This window comes from Ananas comosus, linkage group 5 (assembly GCF_001540865.1).
Source record: "Ananas comosus cultivar F153 linkage group 5, ASM154086v1, whole genome shotgun sequence".
NCBI lineage: Eukaryota > Viridiplantae > Streptophyta > Magnoliopsida > Poales > Bromeliaceae > Ananas > Ananas comosus.
Genome location: NC_033625.1, coordinates 11,797,160 through 11,819,550, shown reverse-complemented (window position 1 = coordinate 11,819,550; position 22,391 = coordinate 11,797,160). Strand labels below are relative to the sequence as shown.

At 36.6% G+C, this 22,391-nt stretch overlaps 1 protein-coding gene across 1 annotated transcript; it reads left to right on the top strand.

Moving 5' to 3' along the window:
• LOC109710328 (elongation factor G, mitochondrial) lies at positions 636-22,183 on the top strand. Its single transcript, XM_020232839.1, has 20 exons — positions 636-1,163; positions 4,146-4,367; positions 5,829-5,950; positions 6,043-6,193; positions 7,992-8,063; positions 9,832-9,927; positions 10,042-10,130; positions 10,260-10,326; positions 11,278-11,316; positions 11,474-11,534; positions 11,630-11,739; positions 11,850-11,924; positions 12,007-12,075; positions 13,360-13,481; positions 18,880-19,005; positions 19,102-19,222; positions 19,739-19,839; positions 19,938-19,998; positions 20,191-20,244; positions 21,724-22,183. Exons 1-20 carry the CDS (start codon positions 741-743, stop codon positions 21,826-21,828), a joined length of 2,286 nt encoding a protein of 761 aa, XP_020088428.1. The 5' UTR covers positions 636-740; the 3' UTR covers positions 21,829-22,183.

The following is a 22,391-nucleotide window of genomic DNA, read 5'->3' as shown; positions in this document are numbered from 1 at the left end:
TTGGGCGACGGCGACGGCGGCTTGGGCGGCGGCGACTGTCGGGGTGCGGAGGGAGAGAGAGACAGAGAGTTAAGAGAGAAAGAGAGCGAAGAGTGAGGGAGAGGTGTCGGGGGCTCGGGTATACCAAGGTAAGACGGTGAATTGTTCACCGTCTTCATGAACAACATTGGAGACGGTGAACGATTCACCGTCTTATCCTGGACCAGGTAAAGACGGTGAATAGTTCACCGTCTTTAGTGCAAGACAAATAAGACGGTAAACAGTTCACCGTCTTATCTGTGTTTTATCACCTTGGAGAGTTCGGGCCGAAGTTGAGGGCACAGCAGTTCCAAAGGTGTTGTATTCGCTCTAAAGACGGGGGTGGATTCGCTCTAAAGACGGTGAATAGTTCACCGTCTCATGAAGACGGTGAACCATCTACCGTCTTCATGAGAAAATTCGCATAGACGATGAACGATTCACCGTCTTTACGAGGAAAATCCGACCTGGCGCCGACGTGGCGAAAGGAGGGTTAGTTTTCCAAATAAAATTTTCAGAGGGTTATTTTGCCAATTACAAAATTTCAGAGGATTATTTTCGAAAAAAGTCCGGCCTAAATGTACAGTAAGTAGCATTTGAATATTTGTCTAGGGTCGACAAACAAAAAGAGCAGGGAGTGGCCGTTTCTCTTTCTTTCGCGAAGGCGCGATTAGGGTTGTGGCGGAACCCTAAACCCGCCACCCTCACTCTCGGCGACGACGATGGCGAGGTCATCCGCGGCCGGGCTCCTCTCCTCCCTCCGGTCGAGGGGCGGCGACGCCCTCCTCCAACCCCTCCGCCCCGTCTCTCTCCTCCTCCTCCTCCACGGCGGCGGCGGCGGCGGCGCCGGGGGGTGGCAGCGGGCGATGTCTACGGGGAGCGCGGCTCGGGCGAAGGAGGAGAAGGAGGCGTGGTGGAAGGAGGCGATGGAGCGGATGCGGAACATCGGGATTTCCGCCCACATCGACTCCGGGAAGACGACGCTGACGGAGCGGATCCTCTTCTACACGGGGAGGATCCACGAGATCCACGAGGTGCGCGGCCGCGACGGCGTCGGGGCGAAGATGGACTCCATGGACCTCGAGAGGGAGAAGGGGATCACCATCCAGTCCGCCGCCACCTACTGCACCTGGAACGGATACCAGGTGCCTTCTTATTCTTCTTCTCCTGCCCTAAAGCTCTCACCTTTTCGGCCACTATTCATGTTTAAGTGATAGAAATGGGAAAGAATCATTAGTTAGGTTGTGTCTGAAGCTTTCGACATCCTCTATGAAACTCAAAGTGTCTCTTACTAGAGAGCCAGTTTCGGATGGTCTTGAAATATAGGGGCTTTTGGATCGATATAGCTGCAACTTTGGACATAATTTTAGTTCTGTCGTGGAAGCAGACCAGGAGATTCGCCTCTAGCTGTGTGCTGCATTTCGTAGATTTCGGCAAAAAATGATTTGGAAGCTTCTTTCAAGGATTTGGGCCCATGACCGAGTGACGGATCTCCTTGATTTTGTCGTGATCAACAGCAGAACTAATGTTTTTATTCTGACTAAACTGGAATTACGGTTGGGCTGCAGTGACCCACCCCTAACAGCCTGTAATTGATCGAAGTGTTTTTACAATGGTTTAGTTTGATGTGAGGTGGTGCGCCGACCCTAACACTCTCTAATCGATAAAAGTGTTTGTAGGATAGTTAAGTTTTGAGGAGGTGTCTAATTTGGGTTATTATTCTTGTTCTTACTGGAAATATGTGATTTAGATATCCAGATGAGGTGGCAATCTGGCATCTTGGACAAATGCTATCAACATTTCTTAATTGGCCAAACTATTGGTAGCAACTGGAAGTAAACATCAAATATGATTAAAAAACATCATGGTTTATTTATCATTTGTAACAGAATTTGGCTAGAACATATCACCAGGATGAGTGATGTCTCTCTTTACAAAACTTAGTTAGTTTGTCTGACTCTTGACTACAATGCTAAGAACAACATAAGATCATCCTTTGAGTTGGCCCTGCAGTTTTTGTATTATTGCCAACATTATCATTGCCCTGATCAATTCTGTGTATGTCCTTTAGTATCAAATTTGCTAATTAATTTAAATATAAAATTATTGATGAACAATTGTACATCAGAGACTAAAGTTGGAAAGGAATATTTAGGCTAGAAATGAGGAAAGAAAAAGCTTGAGGAACTATGGATGGCAATCTGCACTCTGTACTGTCTAGTGAATTGCTATTGTACTATTAGTCCATGCGCCCAGTATAATCTGCTTGTTTTCTGATGCTTTCGTGCTCTTCCGTACTTATCCAGTAAGTTTTTAGGGATAGATAATAAATGAACCTGAGATTAGTCCAAATCTTTTATTGTTTTTTCCATCGTTCCATAGATTTGTGTTTGCTTATTACAGTTTTATTTGATTCTCCCTCTCATTTCTCTCCTAGAAGGTGTGATCTTGCACTAGAAATCTAGAATGAATGACGGAGTTGCATACTTTCTGTCTTTGCTATTGTTCTATTATGTTCTAAATATTCATTGTTGCAATTGTACAAGATTTACTATTTTAAGTGTAGTGACAATACTTGCAAAGGTGGTTAATATATTCTGTTATTTGTTAATTTTAGTTGACTCATGATAAGATTGTGAACTTTAATATTCCAAGATGTAGTGTTTGGTTTGACTAGTTGTATTATTAGCTCAATCTTGATAGTAGATATTGCTTTATATGTGTTGTTTTATTTTGTTTTTATACTACTTTTGTACTAGACTTTAAAAATGATATGAACGTAATTCTATTTGTTCTGACTTGTTTTTAGAAGTTTCACTTGCTATGAGAGTGTTCTTGATATGCTGTGCTTCCATTCGCTCTTTTTATTTTCTTTCTAACACTTGATCATTAATTGCATTCTTTTATCTTAGTCTAGCATAAGTGTCTAAATGTTGCTGTGATGTTAGTGAGAAACTAAAAGAATTTTAATGTGTGCGTGAGTTGCATTTGATTCATTATTATGTCCCATTGCAGATTTTGGATTTCAACGCCAGGCTTGTTCTTTTACACCAATTAGTTGTCAGGATGTACATTTTTATCAAACCAGCATTAAGGTTCATCCGATTTGGTGACATGACCTATTTTAACACGTTCTTATGCACTTTAGTTCTGTTTTACGATTTCTGTTTACATAGAGATCTTTCAATAGAAATATTGGATAGAGTTTTTTGTGCATGATGGATCATTCTAAATATGATACTGCTTTAGTCATTCTGAGGTAACAACTAAGACTCTTAAGTAGCAAACCTGGAAGAGGGAAATTTAGAAAGTCACATCAGATACAAGTTCCTAACCTTTCTAACCTTGCCTTATCTGAAGTAATGCCTTTTGAAGGTCAGATTTGTTTGGCTGTTTAAGATAGAGCTGAGACAGGATAACAGAGTTTGATGATTTCTACCTTGTCGAAGATCTGGTGGTGTTGAAGACCTAAAGGGTGTAAATTGCTCATAAGAACTACCGATATCTTCTTTTTGTTAGGATGGAAATGTTTTATTCTTAAAAAGTAGTAAAGCATGATGGCAGCTATTGTTATCTTAGTGATAGTGATGAGATGATTTCTGGGATAGTGGGATATTATGAAGCTATGAGCACATTTTGTGGAAAATTTAATATTATTATGGCTATGGCTTCGCTATTGCAACATAATATTGCAACATATGATGAAACTTGTGGCAAAGTTTCTTCTTTGTATTAGGAAACTAAAACTTAGATTAAAAATGATTTATCAATCTGTTAGTAAGTACCGCGTTGATTTTTAGGAGATTCATTGTCCTTCATGGGTTCTGCACTCTGAATATGTTGCACGGTCAAGTCTGTAATACATGTACATAAATGGTTGCTATGATTACAGATGTCCAAAGTACTTCAGTAATTTTCATAAACTTGCTGGCTCTTTAGTTTTTTTTTTTCACTTATTGTGAGATTTCTTAGTGGAATAGATTTTCTTTTCAGATAGGGAAATACTTATATGCTTAACTGCCTTCTTTTCATCAAATTTTAATGCTGCATTTACTGATTATGTTGGTGATAATTGTTGTGTTTGTATGAAAGGATACTCAAAGGCCCTCTTTAATTTTTCATTGCAGGTTAATATAATTGATACTCCAGGTCACGTGGATTTCACCATTGAAGTAGAGAGGGCATTGCGTGTTCTTGATGGTGCCATCCTTGTTCTATGTAGTGTTGGTGGTGTACAAAGTCAATCAATCACTGTCGATCGCCAAATGAGAAGATATGAAGTTCCAAGGCTTGCATTCATTAACAAATTAGATAGAATGGGAGCAGATCCATGGAAAGTTCTTAATCAGGTGCCATTTTGCTAACTTTAAAATGTAAAGAATCATCTTTAGGTATTCCTTGTATTGTTTCATAATGTAAGGGATCATGAAGCATTTATGTGTGGTGCTAAATATTAAATTACCGAATACTTTTTTGCTAATCTTAATATTATTGCATAACTATTAAGTACCGCTTGCTATCCTTATGAAATATGCATGTCTGTAGTGCAATCATTTGCTAAATTATTGTTACCTAACAGAAGAGAATAGGTTTCTTTTTGTTTGCCAATTCTTTAAATTGACGACGATAAAATGGATATAGGTGGACATTCTTAGTCTTCTACATGTTTTAAATAGGTAATAACAATATCTATTGTTTTGATCTTTATAAACATACAATTTATGACTGTTTGAGCTGTCATTAGTTGGGAGCTTGCATATTTTCCATTGTCATTTCTATTACTGGACTTTATATTCCCACTCAATGACTCAACATTCTTAACATTTGCTCAACCTCTTAACAAACAATCTGAAATGAAACCCACTAACAAACAACCTGAACTGAAACCCGAAGCTACCGAAACTGCTGGAATTGTTGGAAGTGAAACTCTTGATGTGGGGTGGGGTCAAACCAGAACCATAACTGATATTGAACCATAATGACATGATTTGGGTTGCTTGAAAAGATTTTCAGATATTATGCCACTTCTATAGAGGCATTACATTGTCCAATCATCAGGATAAAATTTTGCGTGCTCCAAATTCACACATGCTTAATCGTATCTGTTTGAGCGCAACAAAAAACATGATGGTCAATTTCCTGCCATCAAAATATCAGCGTCCAGCACCTCATTATGCAGAAAAGAGAGCTACTCCGCTGATCGATTAGGAAAATATACACCCTAGCTGATCATTCTTGTCATGATTTTCATACTGATTAGCATGATTCTTCCTGCTAATGGCTTGACAGCTGAGTTACTGAACAGTGAACAGTCTTGATAACAGCCAGAATTTTGCAGAATTCTACCTACCTTTTATACTTCCATCAATGGAAACCTTTGAAGAAGATTCTTTCTTAGTTTTGAAGTCTTTTTATGGTAGTTCGATTAGTCCAGCACCTTATACAGTATAATTGTATAAGCACCTTGCGCCTGTCTTTTTTTTTTTTTTTTTTCGTTTGATCCTTTGACTTCCGAATATCTTAAAATGATTGGATAAATGCAACTTTTTCATCACATTAAAGAATAACCAAAGAATTGAAGCACCCATTTTAACTCTTGGTTACTGCTTAAACTTGGAGTCAGGTGTACAGTTGTTAATCATCTGCATCAACTTCAATGCTTTCAAAATCTGTTGATGATTCTGTCCGTTAATATCTTCATAACTTTGATATGTGTGTAATTCTGTTATGCTTTATGCAAATTTTAATGCTACTGATTGATTATGTCAAAGTAGGTGAAATTCTTATAAACTGAACTTTCTTCTTTTTAGGCAAGATCTAAGCTCCGTCACCACAGTGCAGCGGTACAAGTGCCAATGGGATTAGAAGAGGAATTCCAGGGCCTTGTGGATCTTGTAGAATTGAAAGCCTATTACTTCCAGGGTCCCAATGGGTTAGTCTTGCTATGAATGTCTACTTCTAAACAGTTTGGCTGACATGTACTTGAGATCTTATTATTAATCCTCTGTCTGTATAAATTTGCAGTGAAAAGGTTGTTGAAGCTGATATTCCATCAAATATGGAAGGATTAGTCACAGAAAAGCGACGTGAGCTTATTGAAGTTGTTTCTGAAGTGGATGATAAGCTAGCTGAAGCTTTTCTTAATGATGAGCCTATCACGTCAAGCGACCTTAAGGTGATCTTGGCTGCAAGTCATCTTACGTGCTTTGCTGTTTGCTTCTGGCAATTTCATTCACATTGTGCTAGCTGTTATTAGAAACTTGATTTCTGGCATTCATAGAATTAGATTTTTATTTTTTAAAATTCTGTTTTTAGTGTTGCAATCATCTTCCGAGAAAAAAAATTATTTTGGTGGTTATGATTTGCATGTTCAAATAACTAAGACTTGGAAGTCATGGGCTAGCATTATCTATAGCCATTGCCCAGTGATAATTGATAGACAATGGCAATTTGCCAATTTAATGTTATTCCTGCTAAGCATTGGTTACCATCTCTGTTTATGCAATTGTACACTAAGTATGATTTTCTTGTATTGTAATGTAGTCTATGCCTTAAAATCATAATATTCTCAAAATGATAAAAGTCCTCATGATTAGCATATGCGTCAAATCGATAAGTAGGTATTAACATTATCTCAAAAGCACATGAGCAGCTTATAAAAGTTAGTGTCATAGTGTGAAAAATTAGTGTTAGTGTGTGTCTGTCATAGTTTGAAATGGTGCGCCTAAGGCGCGCACCTCAGCGCCTAGGAATGAGGCGCACCTCAGCGCCTAGGAATGAGGCACAGGCCTTGGCACCTCAAGGAGCCTGATGTGCAGCGCCTTCTCTGAGCCGTGTGCCTCAAGCGAGGCATGAAGCGTGGATGAGGTGCACGCCTCATGACGCCTGAGGCACGTGGTGCGGATGAGGCTCGTGCCTCGTGATGTTTTAATTAAATGGGTTACTCGTCTTTGATCTTGGATTTTTTCTGAGTAAAATCTGACCTGTTAAGGGGATTTAGAAACTAATTTATAGCCCCTTCCCCCCCCCCCCTCTCTTTACCGCTCTCTCTTTCTCTCACCTTCCCCACCTCCCTTCTCTCCCCAACCACAAGAAGTGGTGGCAAGAAGCAGCGGCAGCAATAGAAAGTAGCGGCAGGTCAGCAGTAAGCAGTGTCAGCAAGCAGCAACAGCAGCAGTGAGCAGTGGCTTCGTTGAGGCCTCTAAACTTGCTCTTTTGTGCTCTTTTTTTAGAGCTTTCTTTTTTCTTTAAAGTTACGGTTTCGATGAGGTTTCTCTGAATTTTTTTTTTAATCTGAATTTTCTGTGATGAAATTTGTGATCAACAATTTTTTTTTTTCAAGTTGTGGATTTGTTTTTTTTTTTTCATTCTTTCTTTGATTCTTCAATAAAATTTCTTCTTGGCTCTATAACAATTTGGTTGTTCAAATATTAAAATATTACTATTGACTTGTTATTTTCTAAGTTTACTTGTCACCATTTTGTTTTCTAAAGTTTACTAGTGAGTTGTTGTAGCGTGAATGGATTCTAAAGGATCCAAAATAGATCCTGTATGGAAATATGTTGCTTAAAGGATCCCAACAGTAGGAAAGTGTTGTTAGTTTTATAATCAAATTATTTACTAGGTCTTTTTTAGAATTCTTTATGTTTATTAAATATGTGTATTATGCACCTCACCTTCTTGAGGCGTGCGCCTTGCGGTGCGCCTCGCGCCTAGGCTCCATGAGCTCCTCGCACCTTTTAAAACACTTGTCTGTGTGGAGGCACAAAAGTTCTATTACATTAAGAAAAGTGAATTTGCTTAACTAGTCTTTACATTGGGTGAACCTGGAGATGAATATGGAGACACTTGCACACATTCGAGCTAAATTTTATGGAAAATCATTCATACTTTATGTACACTTAAAAATTATCTTTTTATGGCTTCCCAATATCTTTAATTATTTTGACATATGATTGTTATTTTTTTTTCAGATGGCTATTCGTAGGGCTACAGTAGCGCGCAAGTTTGTACCGGTGTTTATGGGAAGCGCATTCAAAAATAAGGTTCTTGAACTCTTATAATTTTTATTATTTTGCTTTGATTGTCTATTATCTTAGTCTATTGATTGATTGATTGAAATATTTATTATAATCTGGTATCATGTTACTTTTTTTGCTAGTTCTGACAACCATGAATAGTATCACATCACAGTAAATTACGATCACTTACTAATAATTCATGTAATTCTTTTGGAGTAGGTTGAGCTGGTTGTAGTACCATTTATTTGGAGCTCAGGGCTAACAGCTCATCAAATTGTACTGTCCCTTAAGAATTGGAAACTCCATTCTGTTGCCAATACGAGGATCTGTAGATAGTTGAACAAGTTGTAGACCATGTATTTAAAATAAAGTAGTTTCTCATTCTCTGCAATTGCTGGTAAATTTTTGTACACTTCATGATCTTATTTTGCTGCTACAAAGTCGGTGTTTAAAAAAGTGCACCTTAGGTGCATGCCTAGGCACTAGGCCCATGGGCCTGTGCCTAGGGAGCCCCTAGGCAAGGCAACCGGCGCCTTGGCGTGCCTCGGGTGAGGAGCTTGGTGCTGGTAAGCCGCACATTGAGAATATTGGGTTTGGATCCACTCTTTATTGGGTTCAATGGTTTTTAAACAATTAAGGAACCCTAAGCCCTAAACAAATATGTTGAGAAACACTAAAATTAAGTGGGTTTGGTCACCTCTCATACTCTCTTTCTCAATCTATCTCCTAGGGTCTCTCTCTCTCTCTCTCTCTCTCTCTCTCTCTCTCTCTCTCTCACGCGCGCGCTCACCTTCGCTCCTCCCTTCCTCCGCTCCGCTTCTCCATCAACATCCACCCCTCTTCTTCCCTCCCCTTGGCTTGACTCTCCCCTCCTGCCGACTCCACTGCTGCCATCTCCCTCCCATGTGTTCATCTCTCTCTCTCTCTCTCTCTCTCTCTCTCTCTTATATGTGGGAATAGGATTGACTCTGTAGTAAAATTTGTTTTTTCCTTAAACAATATCTCTCTCTCTCTCTCTCTCTCTCTCTAATATGTGGGAATAGGATTGACTCTGTAGGAAAATTTGTTTTTTCCTTAAACAATATATTGGTTTTTTTTTTTTAAGTAAAACATCATTATACCTCTCTCTTTCTCTGTTTCTGTTTTTTTTTAGTAGAACAATGTCTTAACTCTGTGTGTGTGTGTGCGTGTGTGCGTGTGTGTGTTTTATAATAAAATAGACTTATAGCCTATTTTAACTCTCTCTCTTGATGGGATAAAATTTTGTGTTTTCTTATACAGTATTTTACTCTGTTCTTTTTAACGTAAAATGGAGTTATACCCTGCTCTCTCAGTCTCTCTCTCTCATGTTATTCTCTCTCTCATGTTATGTGGGAATAGGATGGAATTAGGCTTTTTTTTTAATTTTAAATATACATATATAAAGGCCTCACCTTGCTCAGGCGCGCGCCTACGCCTTGCGCCTTGCGCCTAGCCTTGGGCTTTTTCAAATGCTGTTATAAGTATCAAAATATTCTTTTTCTTTCTAATATAAAAATTTTAAATATATATAAGAAGATTTTGTATATTGTTTATATCTTACATCAAATTATTCTTTTGCTTACACATAGGCAGCTGGATATTTTGCTGCACTAAGATGCGTGATGATTTGTAAGTTGGTTGTCTTATAAGATATGCTGGTTGCTTGTTTCTTGGCCTCTTTTAATTTTTAATGTTTTGGTTAATAAGAATATGATTTTCTGCTTTTTAAAGTGGTGACTAGAATTGTTTGTTTGCAATTTCATGTCAACAGGGTGTTCAACCGCTTCTTGATGGAGTGCTGGACTATCTGCCTTTCCCGACTGAGGTTGAAAATTATGCACTTGACCAAAATAAATCTGAAGAGAAGGTACAAGGAATGATTCAATATTCATATATGTTGTAAGTTGATACATTCCTCCATCCTAGTCCTATTAGGGGTAGGATCAAGGAATTTCAACATTGATGTTAGCTTCATTTTTAGGTATTACTGTCTGGGAATCCTGCTGGACCCCTTGTTGCTTTGGCTTTCAAGCTGGAGGAAGGGCGGTTTGGTCAGTTGACATATTTGAGGTAATGCATACCAGTATTCTTTTTAACATAGTCAGATTGCATTAATTGTGTTTTGCCTTGCTGTTTTTCCTTTATTTGTATGATTTACCAGCTGATGCTTGGCATGTTATTTTATTGTAATTCTGGCAGGATCTATGAAGGTGTTATACGCAAGGGTGACTTTATAATCAATGTAAACACAGGGAAGAAGATTAAAGTAATGTCTCAATCTGTACTTCATTTCTTGTCAACCAAACTTGGAAATTTAATCTTAACTTCTTGTCGGCTATGTTTATGATATATCTCTATTGATAGGATTCTATTTGTTAAAATCTTTTAACAAGTGCAGATTGCTCAAATAGATATTTTGACATGATTGGATACCATATTTTTGTTGTCTTATTGTATCATTAATTGTAACATTGTAAGACTTTTTCCACCTGCTATACACTTTATTTAGTCAATTGAAAAGAAGAATTGCCATATCAACATTTTCATCTTCCTTTTGATCATCTTCAATTAATAATTTTGAGAATCTTGTTTTTTTTTTTTTTTTTTTTGATTTATTGATCAAATCTTGTCTGGTTGAGATTTTTGATATTATCATTCTGATATTGTAGTATTGATTACATTGCTTTATTAGTGAGAATACATTCATGGAATGTTGGGTTCCATATGTTCACGATACAAGCACGATGAATCTTTGTTTAAGACAAAGACGATGCTGTTTGAAATGGATGACATGCAAAATTAGATTATTACCTTGACAACCTCAGCAATGTTTAAGTCTAATCTCACTTCTTCATGGTTATTCAACTCTCAGCTATACTCTTGTAGTCTGCACATGCTTATCCATCTTATGGTTTGCAGCTGGTTTCTTTCCCTGGTTTTAGATTCTTTTGTTTATTTCAGAACAGTGGTGCATTGATATATATTTTCTTTTCCCTTAATAAAACTCACTTGGGCCTCTATAACCGTAATGCTACAATAATTAAATATTCAGCTTTGACACACATGTGCATCTGTATGACTTACACAAAATTGTGCATCTGTATGACTTACACAATATATTATTGCATGTACAACAGCAGAAAGCGTCCTCTTGCTTGTCTTTTTTTTTTTTAAAAGGTTGGTTATGTACTCCCTAATTTGTGATCATTCTCTGCAGGTTCCTCGTTTAGTTAGGATGCATTCTGATGAGATGGAGGTATGCATGCAGCATACAATTTTTATTATTTCTCTTTAATAGTTTATATTTGGCTTTCTATAGATCTAATGGTTTTTTCTTTACTAATTTATGGCACTTTATGCTTTCCAGCTTGTTTTGATGAATCTAAATCTGTAAGCTGATCATCATTATGCAGGACATTCAAGAAGCTCATGCTGGCCAAATTGTTGCTGTGTTTGGAGTGGATTGTGCATCAGGTTAGCAACTTTGATATTTCTTTCTGCTCTTTCAGGCTTCCAAGTGCTTCTTTTGTATTACTTGTGCTCTAAGCTTATTCTGTTTGTACCAACAGGTGATACATTTACAGATGGGTCGGTCAGATACACCATGACTTCCATGAATGTTCCTGAACCAGTGATGTCGTTGGCTGTTTCACCTGTATCTAAAGATTCTGGAGGACAAGTAATCTTTTACTTATCCACTTCTCTATTAAACTAATTATTATTACGAAGTGATTTTTTTGTTTTTGCTGAGTTATCTATATCACATAATGACATACTTTTTATTGTCAGTTTTCAAAAGCACTAAATCGTTTCCAGAAAGAGGATCCAACTTTCCGTGTTGGTCTGGATGTTGAGAGTGGGCAGGTACACTCTTTGCCTGTCTTCCTAGATCCTTTTCTACCCTCTGCGTAAGTATGAAATTATGTATAACATCCACTTCTTGCAGACAATCATCTCTGGGATGGGGGAGCTTCATTTGGATATTTATGTTGAACGCATTCGCAGGGAGTACAAGGTACTGGATGTATTTCTTATTTCTTGTAACAGTCTAAATAGAGGTTGTGAAGGAATATTAGTCATTTCCCAATTTCTTCCTACTGCTTGGATTGTCATATGCATGTGTATTCTGTGTCTTTGTGAATTAGAAGAAGGGTAAATGCATAGAAACCACCTAAACTTCAGCTTGTTTGCAGATAGCTACCTGAACTTCAAAATTTTTACATTTGGCATCCGAACTTTCTTATCGCTGTATCCGACTTTCTAAACTTACTGTCTGTTTGGAGCGGAGAGCATGGTAAATGCATAGAAACAACCTAAACTTCAGCTTGCTTACAGATAGCTACCTGAACTTCAAAATTTTTACATTTGGCATCCGAACTTTCTTATCGCTGTATCCGACTTTCTAAACTTACTGTTTGTTTGGAGCGGAGAGCATCTACCATTTGGTTAGTAAATAGTGAAGACATTCGTCCGCAATGTAGATGGGCCTCAATTCCAAAGTCGGTCTTTAATGGTAAAAAATTGACCAAGATTGCTATACTTGATTTTGGACAATCTAATGCTAAAAATCAACTTTTTTAACTGCTAAAGTGAATTTTGGCACCAAGAAGGTTCATTTGTCTTTAACTTACATGAGTACTCCATTGCTCCTTGGTCATTTTGTCAATCTAAACAGATGAAATATTTGTCTTTACTTACATGAGTACTAGATTTTTGCAGCAAAAAAGTGGGAAAGTTTAGATGCCAAATGTTAAACTTTCAGAGTTTTGGTGGTTATTTGCACATGAGACAAAGTTCAGATGGTTCCATTACATTTATCCCAAGGTTTTAAGTGCTCGTCGGCACGGGTCGTATCCACCGTGCCGTACTGTGCAAACAAGATACTGGCACGATATAGATCCTGTGCCGATGGCACAGCTCAAAACCCTCTATTCTTTAAATTAGTAAGTTATTTACTCAATAAAGTTCAAAAGATGTGATAAAAAGACATACTAATAGTTAGAATATTTTGTTGTTAAAGAAAATAAATATTTTATGCTATTACGTATCGGCACACAAGAATTTTTTTGACTGGCACGCATCGACACGGCTCAGCACGTACCGTGCCCACAAGTTTTCAGCACGACCCCGCGCCACGGCACTTAAATCCTTGATTTATCCCTAATAAAAATTAGCATTCTGAATGGGCATTCTGGTGTTTTTTTAATTTTTTTTTTGTTTTTTTACTTGTTTCTTTATTCGATTAGTTGTTATCCAATAGTTGTTATTTATTTACGTTTTTTTTGACGTGGAATTGAAGGTTGATGCGAAGGTGGGAAGACCACGTGTTAACTTTAGGGAAACTGTCACCCAGCGTGCAAATTTTGATTACTTGCACAAGAAGCAATCAGGAGGTCAAGGTCAATATGGACGTGTTTGTGGGTAAGGATAGATTGTGTAATGTCCGCAGTTCTTTCTCATATCTATTGCTCCTTTATATATATATGCATCGAGGATGTTTTTATTTGGCAAAATACGTAAATTAGGCTCAGGGAGATGACTTTACCAACTATTTTGTTCTTTTTGATAAGTTGATTTATGTCACGCCCTGGACTTCAGCGGAAGCTCACCAGTCGCGTGCACAGACCCGCCGTGTACACCATAACTCAAGTATACGCCAGGCGTCTACAAAGAGAATCAACAATGTAGTAATAGAATCTTAACTTAACTAGGTAATCAGAGCACAATTAGACGTCTAAACTTATACAACCCAAAACTTATTACAATAGATAAGAACAAAGTACAATGTACATGAACTTAATATACATCAATAAACTAAACTACATAGACTGATAAAGGTTGTCTAGTAAACGTCCAGAAGGCTCTAGCTAGCCGTTGACCCATCGCAGAAACCCTAGCCTTTCCCGCTGTGGAAGGCTCTGTAAAAACAACAACATAGAGGGCATGAGTACTATTAAACAATAGTTCCCAGTGGGTAAGCCGCTGAGAGTGGCGAAGTACACCACTAGGTCAACTGTGGTGTGGGTAAATAGCAATAAATAAGTAAATAACTGCAACAGGTATGAAAATAAACCAATCATGCTATTTGCTCAGAAATAAATATATATCAACAGGTTGCAGGTACTAGTTTATTATGATAGATTCTGTCATTCATATTAATGGTAAAGATGTCATTGTTCACCATTCTAGTCAATGCCCACTTGTTGTTTAACTAAAAGTTTAAATCTTGTAAGATCCACCCGAAAGCTGTCTGGTATGAAGACCCACCCGAAGGCTGTCTGGTATGAAGACCCACCCGAAGGCTGTCTGGTATGAAGACCCACCCGAAGGCTGTCTAATATGAGACCCACCCGAAGGTTGTCTAATATGAAGACCCACCCAAAGGCTATCTAATATGAGACCCACCCGAAGGCTGTCTAATATGAAGACCCACCCGAAGGCTGTCTAATATGAAGACCCACCCGAAGGCTGTCTAATATGCAAGCTGTAATCCATGGTACTATATCACAACGACATCATGGGATCTCGACTCGATCCAAGGTCGACACTGTAGTACCAAATCATAAATTGCTATCAACTACTTGTTGACATAATTTACTATCAATAGCTAGTATAACTTAATAAGTTTAAGCTTTACATCGTACTAGTGATTCTATCAGGCTACACCTGGTCACTCACTCATAGTCCTTTCACTACTCCTTACACATAAGGAAAGTGGTTTACTAAAGTCATACTCAAAGACTCATGGCACATATTTTGTAGTTCAATGTAAACCTCCACTACTTGGAGAGAACAATTGCTATGCAATTACATCTACTTGATTATACAGATATGTCATCATGTTCAACTCTAGTTATACACTAGATTATGTTCATACCATAACACCATGCTGTGTTACAATACCAGTTCTACCCACATAACTAGATCAAAATCATATAAGCCAACACTAGAAATCATTCCATGATAACAATAATCACCTTGGCAGTATATGTATACGAAGCCTCTTTAACTGTACGGTTCATATAGTTTCCATATCATTACATAATTATGTAGTTTCACCATATATGATATGCTGAAAGTTCAATCAACTTGTCTACCGTGTACAACTGGAGGAATTTAGTTCAAAGATACATTATCTCAATACATCATTCATTCAGCTGTCCAATTGGCCAAAAGTCATGTTCTTAGGTTATACGTAGTGCCCACACAATCATACTTTAACATAACTATATGCTAATCAAGCAAGCAGTCTATATACACCAGGCAATTTCATATAGATAGAGGTTTTATCATGTATGATCTATTCGGCATTCATTGCATGTCCCTATACATTCATATATCCATACATGCATGTGAATATGTCACTATTCCAATTCATAATGTCAAAGAAGACAGAGGGAATTCACCCATTTCGGGAAGGTCCGACCCACCTTCTACTTGACGATCCTTGTCGAACTTACTTTCGCAGAAAATCCGAAGCCTTCAATTCCCCTAGCATCAAATCCAAAATCAGCTAAGAGCTGACTTACTATACCAATGGTAAAAATAGAAAATGGACTAAATCCTCACCTAGGTTTAGACTAAAGCTAAACCTCTGCTTAATTCAGGTTGAAGTACTCTCAAACTCAGTTTAATTCAGCCCAAAAGGGTCTCAATGTTCAGCCCGAAGTGATCTTCGCACCTACTGCGAACCAGTTAGAAAACTGCATTGAAACAATTACCGAAACATCTAATTCTAACAATATCTCACCTTGCACATGGCTACAGCTTGAACTTCTGCTTTAGTTCAGGTTAAGGTACTCACCTTAACCTCCAAAAGCTCCTAAATATCAGCCAAGAACAATCCAATAGCCTTTAGCAACCTGCTGTGAATACTATTTAAACAGTGTTAGTACACCTATGCAATTCTTAGAATATGCTGGAATTCAGTTTACATAGATTTCCAACCTGAATTCTCACTTCCCTCTGGTTAATTTACATCCAAAATCCGCTCATAAGATTGCAATACTCAGCCTAAAGTGAAGATTCCAGCTGCTGAGAGCACAACTTCCCAAAATCAGCATTCATACTTTACATTTATAACTTGTATAGCATCAATTATGCGTCTAAACCCTCAATTACCTTCTCACAGCTTGCTTGTACCTTCTTCTAGCTTCGAATTAAAGTTCCACAGCTCTCCCCACTCCTGCTGGTTGCAAGAACTCAAAATCACACTTTAACTCTATCACCAACACATCAAATCTCAATTTAATGAAGTTGTTACCTTAGTAACCTTTCCCTCAGCTACCTGCTGCAAGGGAGCTGCGAAATCCACCCAAAGACACTTGCTTCAACTTCTGTAATAGCTCCTTGACCTCCCAAAGCAATCAGCATCAAAAGAGGAGAGGAAAATGGACCAAAACCCTTAATTCCACTTAGAGAGAGAACCCTTTCTAGAGAGAGAAGGTAAGAGAGGTGTAAACCCTTGGTTCAGGGTCCCAGCAACCTTATCTGAAGGGCAGGGGTCGAGCTGGCGGCTTATAGATAAGCTTAAGAAGCAAAAAGACCAAAACAGGGCTGCTGCCACGCAGCTGCTGTTGCTGATGCTTTCTATACCGGTACAGCCTCAATGTTGTACCGGTACACAATGCAGAAATGCCAAAAGTAGCAATAGTAATGCACTTTCTCGCTTCCAATGGCCTATTTGCTTCCAAACTGGTTCACCAACGTCTCTAAACCCTTTAGAAAATGTAAAATAATTCCAATTATTATTCCCACTCATCAGGCTTCATAATCAGTCAAATTCCAATATCACATTTAAACTTCACACTTTTCCACATCTAACGAGCAATGCACTTTTGACCTTCTGGCGCTTCGATCACTCTTGTAACTTGTCAGAAACCTCACCACAACTCTTTAAAAGATGTATATTAGCTCCCAATACCAATTCCATACTCAGGTTTCACAATTAATCAATTCGAAGCATTACAGTTGAATAGTACATTTACAATGCACTTTTCCTTTCTCGACCACTTGCTTCAGGGACTTGCTGAAACCCCCCACAATCCTTTAACAGTCGTAAAATAGTTTCAATTACTATTCCAACACTCAAGTTTCATAAATTGCCAAAGTTCCGTATACTACAATTTATTAGCTGGTTTTGGTAACAACAAAGATTTAGGAATGGGTAGAGGATGGTAGGGGAGGAGAAGAAGAGGAGAGGAAAATCCAGCATATGAGAGGATTATCCACAACTAACACATAAGTTTCACTTCATTAGGACCTTTATTCATACTATAAAAGCAAAGTAATCAGAAGACTGAGAATGTAAATGGCTGTGGTTAGAGTCCCTACCCACCAACATCGAAATAGGGGATGAGTCGTTTCTTCTTTGATAACTTATTCAATATAGATTACTCAGTCTCGTTTTTTTTTTCTTAATGAACCATTTGTAGTATCCAGCATATTCATTTGCAGAAAAAATAGAAAAGGAAGTTGTGAAAACTCAAACATAACACTCAGAATGTTAGACATGTTTTAAAAACCTGTGAACTGCAGAAGATAACATTATTACCTACAATTAGTTAGAATTTCCATCAAACTGAGTAGTAATATTTTTTTCTGCTGAAATTGAGATTTGATTTATGTAAGTCAGATATTTATAATGTTTTAGTCAGGATTTTGTTTGGAACTGAACACATAAAATAACAGTAACTAGTAATTTTTGGATGTTAAACTCATTTGTTAGTTCTTGAGGTTGGTATTGGCCGTCATGAGGTTCATTGCACTCTAGTATACAGTGAGAGTCTAAACACTCCAGGCAAGAAACTTCAATGAATTTTTTATTTCTTATTTTAGCAAACTTGGGTTGTTGGTGTTATTTTATCAAATGAAGTTAGGATTGCCTTTTGGTTGACTAATATAGTTCATTTGATCAATCATTGTTACTAGAGCAAGATTCAGTTTTCAAAGGATGTGGCTCTGTAAGGGAGGATATCACATGTGTAAATTAAATTTCTTGACTCATGAAAAGCTATATGGTAGTACTCTCCCATAAAACACCGTTCTTGTATTTGAAGTAAAAGATTCCAGTTTGCCTTCGTTTTTTTAATGATAGGGTAAATATAGAGGATTAGTCAGTGGGGATAAACAAGTCTCATGGAGGACGGATGAATTTTCTTTTTTCTTTATTTTATTTTTGTGAATCATAAGATGGGAATTTTTCTGTTTCCCTCGCAAACAATTTTTTGTTTATGTCCGAATAGTGTCTTGTATCATGTCTACCTTGAAATATATAATTGGCCCTTAGATGTTTATCTGTTCTTTTTCTTGGTTTTTCTATGAAAATCTATGATTTCTTTCTTCTATTGGAGTTGGTTTAGGATGTTGCTAATTGACATTATTAAGTACTACCTCAACAAATACTCTGTTCTTTGATGTCTGAAATGTCTTAAATTTTGACATTATTTTTTGTTTCATGTGTGAAGAACTTTTTGGATCTTTAAAGACTGAAAGAAAATTGCAGAAAGCAGAAATGTTGTGGAACATGCTAATTCTTCACCACCTATATTTTGAAAGGTTTATGTAATAAACTAAACCACCCCTTCAGTGGACTAGGTAGTTGGGGGAAAAGAAAGATTGTAGTGAGGATAGGTATCTCGAATCCAAAACATTGCTGTCTTGTCATGCATATAGAGTGCCCCTAACTATTTTCATATTTAGGTACTATTCAATGGATAACTTATCAGGCTTGTAACTGGTGCCTAAGGAATATTTCATCCTCAAATGTTGTATGTGTAGCTTTCAGATGTTTCTCAGCTCTTTCTTTTATGTTTTGCAGATATATCGAACCTCTTCCAATGGGATCTCCAACGAAGTTTGAATTTGAGAATATGATTATAGGTCAAGCAATTCCTTCGAATTTTATCCCAGCTATAGAGAAAGGCTTTAAAGAAGCTAGCAACTCGTAAGTTACAACTTCATCCACTTTCGCTTATTAGCTTCATTATCTCTGTAGATTTAAATTCTTGTCTGATATTAACATGTTAACCCACAAATGCAGGGGATCATTGATTGGGCATCCTGTTGAAAATCTTCGAGTAGTTTTGACTGATGGAGCATCACATGCAGTGGATTCAAGTGAACTGGCTTTTAAGTTGGCAGCCATTTATGCTTTCAGACAGGTTGATGTTTTTGGGATTGGTCCCATTTTCTCTCTTTGTTCTCTTAAGGGAAACTTGAAATAACCCCCCTTGTTGTTTAGTTCATTAGAAATCCACTATGCTGTTGTTTCCTTTGTTGCATTCGATCACCATGTGTTTATTGTTCTGTGATGCTGTAACGCCCACCCATTAATGATAGGTTAGAAATGACCAGTGGCGTAACAAACTGAATAGTACATATGGTAAGAGAAGGGATCCATGACCTCTCCATGCTGTTTATAAACTACTGCTAATGGGAGGTCATTTTGATAACAGAAAATACAATGAGGTAGTTAAGTGCAATAAATGAAACTGCAGAATAGAAAAGTGCAGTTGTGTTTGTTTAAGCATAAGGGGGTCATTTGAGGTTTCCCTTGTTTTAATCGTGATCGGCATTTTTGTCATTTCCAAAATGGAAGGTACAGACATATATCAAATCAAAATTAGTATTCACACAAACAAGCTTTTTAAGCATGTGTTATTTCCTTTTTTCTGTAGTGTTATGCAGCAGCTAAGCCTGTCATATTGGAACCTGTGATGAAGGTAGAACTAAAAGTACCAACAGAATTTCAGGGCACCGTTACTGGTGACATTAATAAGTGAGTGCTCATTATCTAATTAAAAAATATTTTTATCATATACTTTTATGTTGGATTAGGAATACATTAACCGTTATCTTTGTGTACATGAAAAACAGGAGAAAAGGTGTGATCGTTGGAAATGACCAAGATGGTGATGACACCATCGTCGTTGCTCAAGTATGCAAATGCTGTACTCTTTCTCTTGTAGCATTCAATTTTTTTTTTTTCAATTCAGTGATGACCGCATATGTTTGCTATATTATCAATATTGATTTATTGGAGTTTGATATCTAGTTATTAAATTTGGAACTTGTATTATTCCTACTTCCATCTTTAATTGTTTAATTGAGCAATAATTTCGGGTGTCAGGTACCACTGAACAACATGTTTGGATACTCGACGGCACTTCGCTCCATGACCCAGGTTAGGCTCCGTTTGGCCTAGATTCTAGAATAGTGATTTCTGCAAAATTGATTTTGGTTTGGAGAATTGATTTTGGTTAAAAGCTCTGCAGAGCGTTTGGCTGAGTTTAGATAAAAAGCGACTTTTCTGAAGTGATTTTGTAAAGCAGTTTGGCAAATTTTTTTTTTTTGATGTTTGCATATATTAATATTTTTACTAAATTTTATTTTTAAAATAATTTAAAATTTAAATTTAAATTAAAAGAATTAAAATTAAAATTTTTAAATTTCAAATTTGTACAAAATTTAAAATTTGATATTTTAATTTAGAACATAAAAAATTTAAAATTTAAAAATTGAATATTTAAATCTAAATTTAAATCTTGAATTCAAATTTAAAATAAAATTTCTAAATTAAAATTTAAAAAATTAAAAATTAGAATATAAAATTTTGGAATTTTAAATTTTAATATTTAAATGTGTTAAATGCATACTGGTTCCTGCAAATGTAGTGAATGACAAATATATCCATACAAAGTTCAACTTTCATATGTTGATCCCGCAATAGTCCGAATGTTTTCAAATATGTCCCTCTGGTTTCTTACCGTTATAAAACTGTTTATATTTTAAGTGAAATGTCATTTTTGTCATCACGAATGTCTTTTCAAAAGCCACAACAGTATGATATAAGAGGGGCAAAATGTCGAGTTATCTTATAAACTAACTAGGGTTAAGCATCTAACTTATGGTTAACCAAAGTTTTCTAACGGATTCTAATGGCAGGGATATATTTGAAAACAATAGGAGTTGTGTAGGGACAACATATGAAAGTTGAATTTTATAGAAATATATTTGCAATTCACTATATTTGTAGGGACTTGTATGAGATTAACCTTATTTAAAATTTAAAATTAAAATTTAAAAATTTAAAACTTGTAGTTTGATGATTAAAACTTGTAATCTTAAATTCTAAACTTTTAAATTTTTAAATTTAAAATTTAAAATTTAAAATCTAAAATGTCAAAATTTAAATTTTATCTTAAAATTGAAAATTGAAAATTTGAGCTTTGAGATTTGAGATTTGAGATTAAAATTTAAAATCTAAATTTTAAATTTGAAAATTAGAATTAAATTTAAATTTAAACTTTGAATCTAAAATTAAAATAAAAATTTGAAGTTTGGGTCCAAAATCAAAATCACATTTCAAGAAGCAGTTATTTTCTGATTCTGAGGCCTTCAAAATTAGTTTTCTGATTCTGGAAAATAAAATTAGATTTCCCAACATTTGTTGCACTCTACTGAGCCCATAATCACTTTAGGGCTCAGTAGGGCCAAACATCCCGTTAATATTCTTATTCACCTGCAGAGCTGTTTCTTTAAGCGGTGCTTTTAGACATCTTCCTGCGCTATCAAAATTATCATTGTTACCTACTGTTTTTTCTTTCTTTCTTTTTCTGTATATGTGAGGCTTGATTAAATTCGACTCTTTGTTGTCCGACAGGGCAAAGGCGAGTTCACCATGGAATACCTGGAGCATTTGGCGGTCTCCCAAGATGTACAAATGCAGCTCATAAACACCTACAAGGCTAACAAGGGCGCTGAGTAATCTATTCTTTGATATAATTATATTTATAGACTTTCTACAGGAAATTTTGTACTCACGTGCACAAAACCACATGTAACATTAGCATTATTAATTTTTTTGTGTTCCAATTTCCAAATGAGGTAGGCGTGCCATTTTTTGGACTGTTAGTAATGTCGTTGCTATAAACGTTAGAACAGAATACCCAGCACTAGTCAAAATGTGTGGAAATAAAGTTGGGTCCTCTTTTTGATCATAATTTTCTTTGTTTAGTCATTGTAACTGTAGCTGTTATTGCAAGGAATAGCTGCTACCACCTGGAAACTATAGCTGTTGCTGACTAGTGGGAAATGGTAGAAGATAAGTCTCTTGGGTATCACTCTGTCTCCTGTTTTGTTTTATTGTCTTTTTAATATTTTTGGTTTGGGCTTTTTTGCATTTCGCTCCCTCAAATTTTTTTTTTTCACAAATAGCCCTATTAAATTTATTATTATAATATTGGTCTTATACTTATCACGGGAGTGCCATGTCAGCAGGATGACTGGTTAAGTTGGATACGGTGAACCATTCACCGTGTCCAGATACAG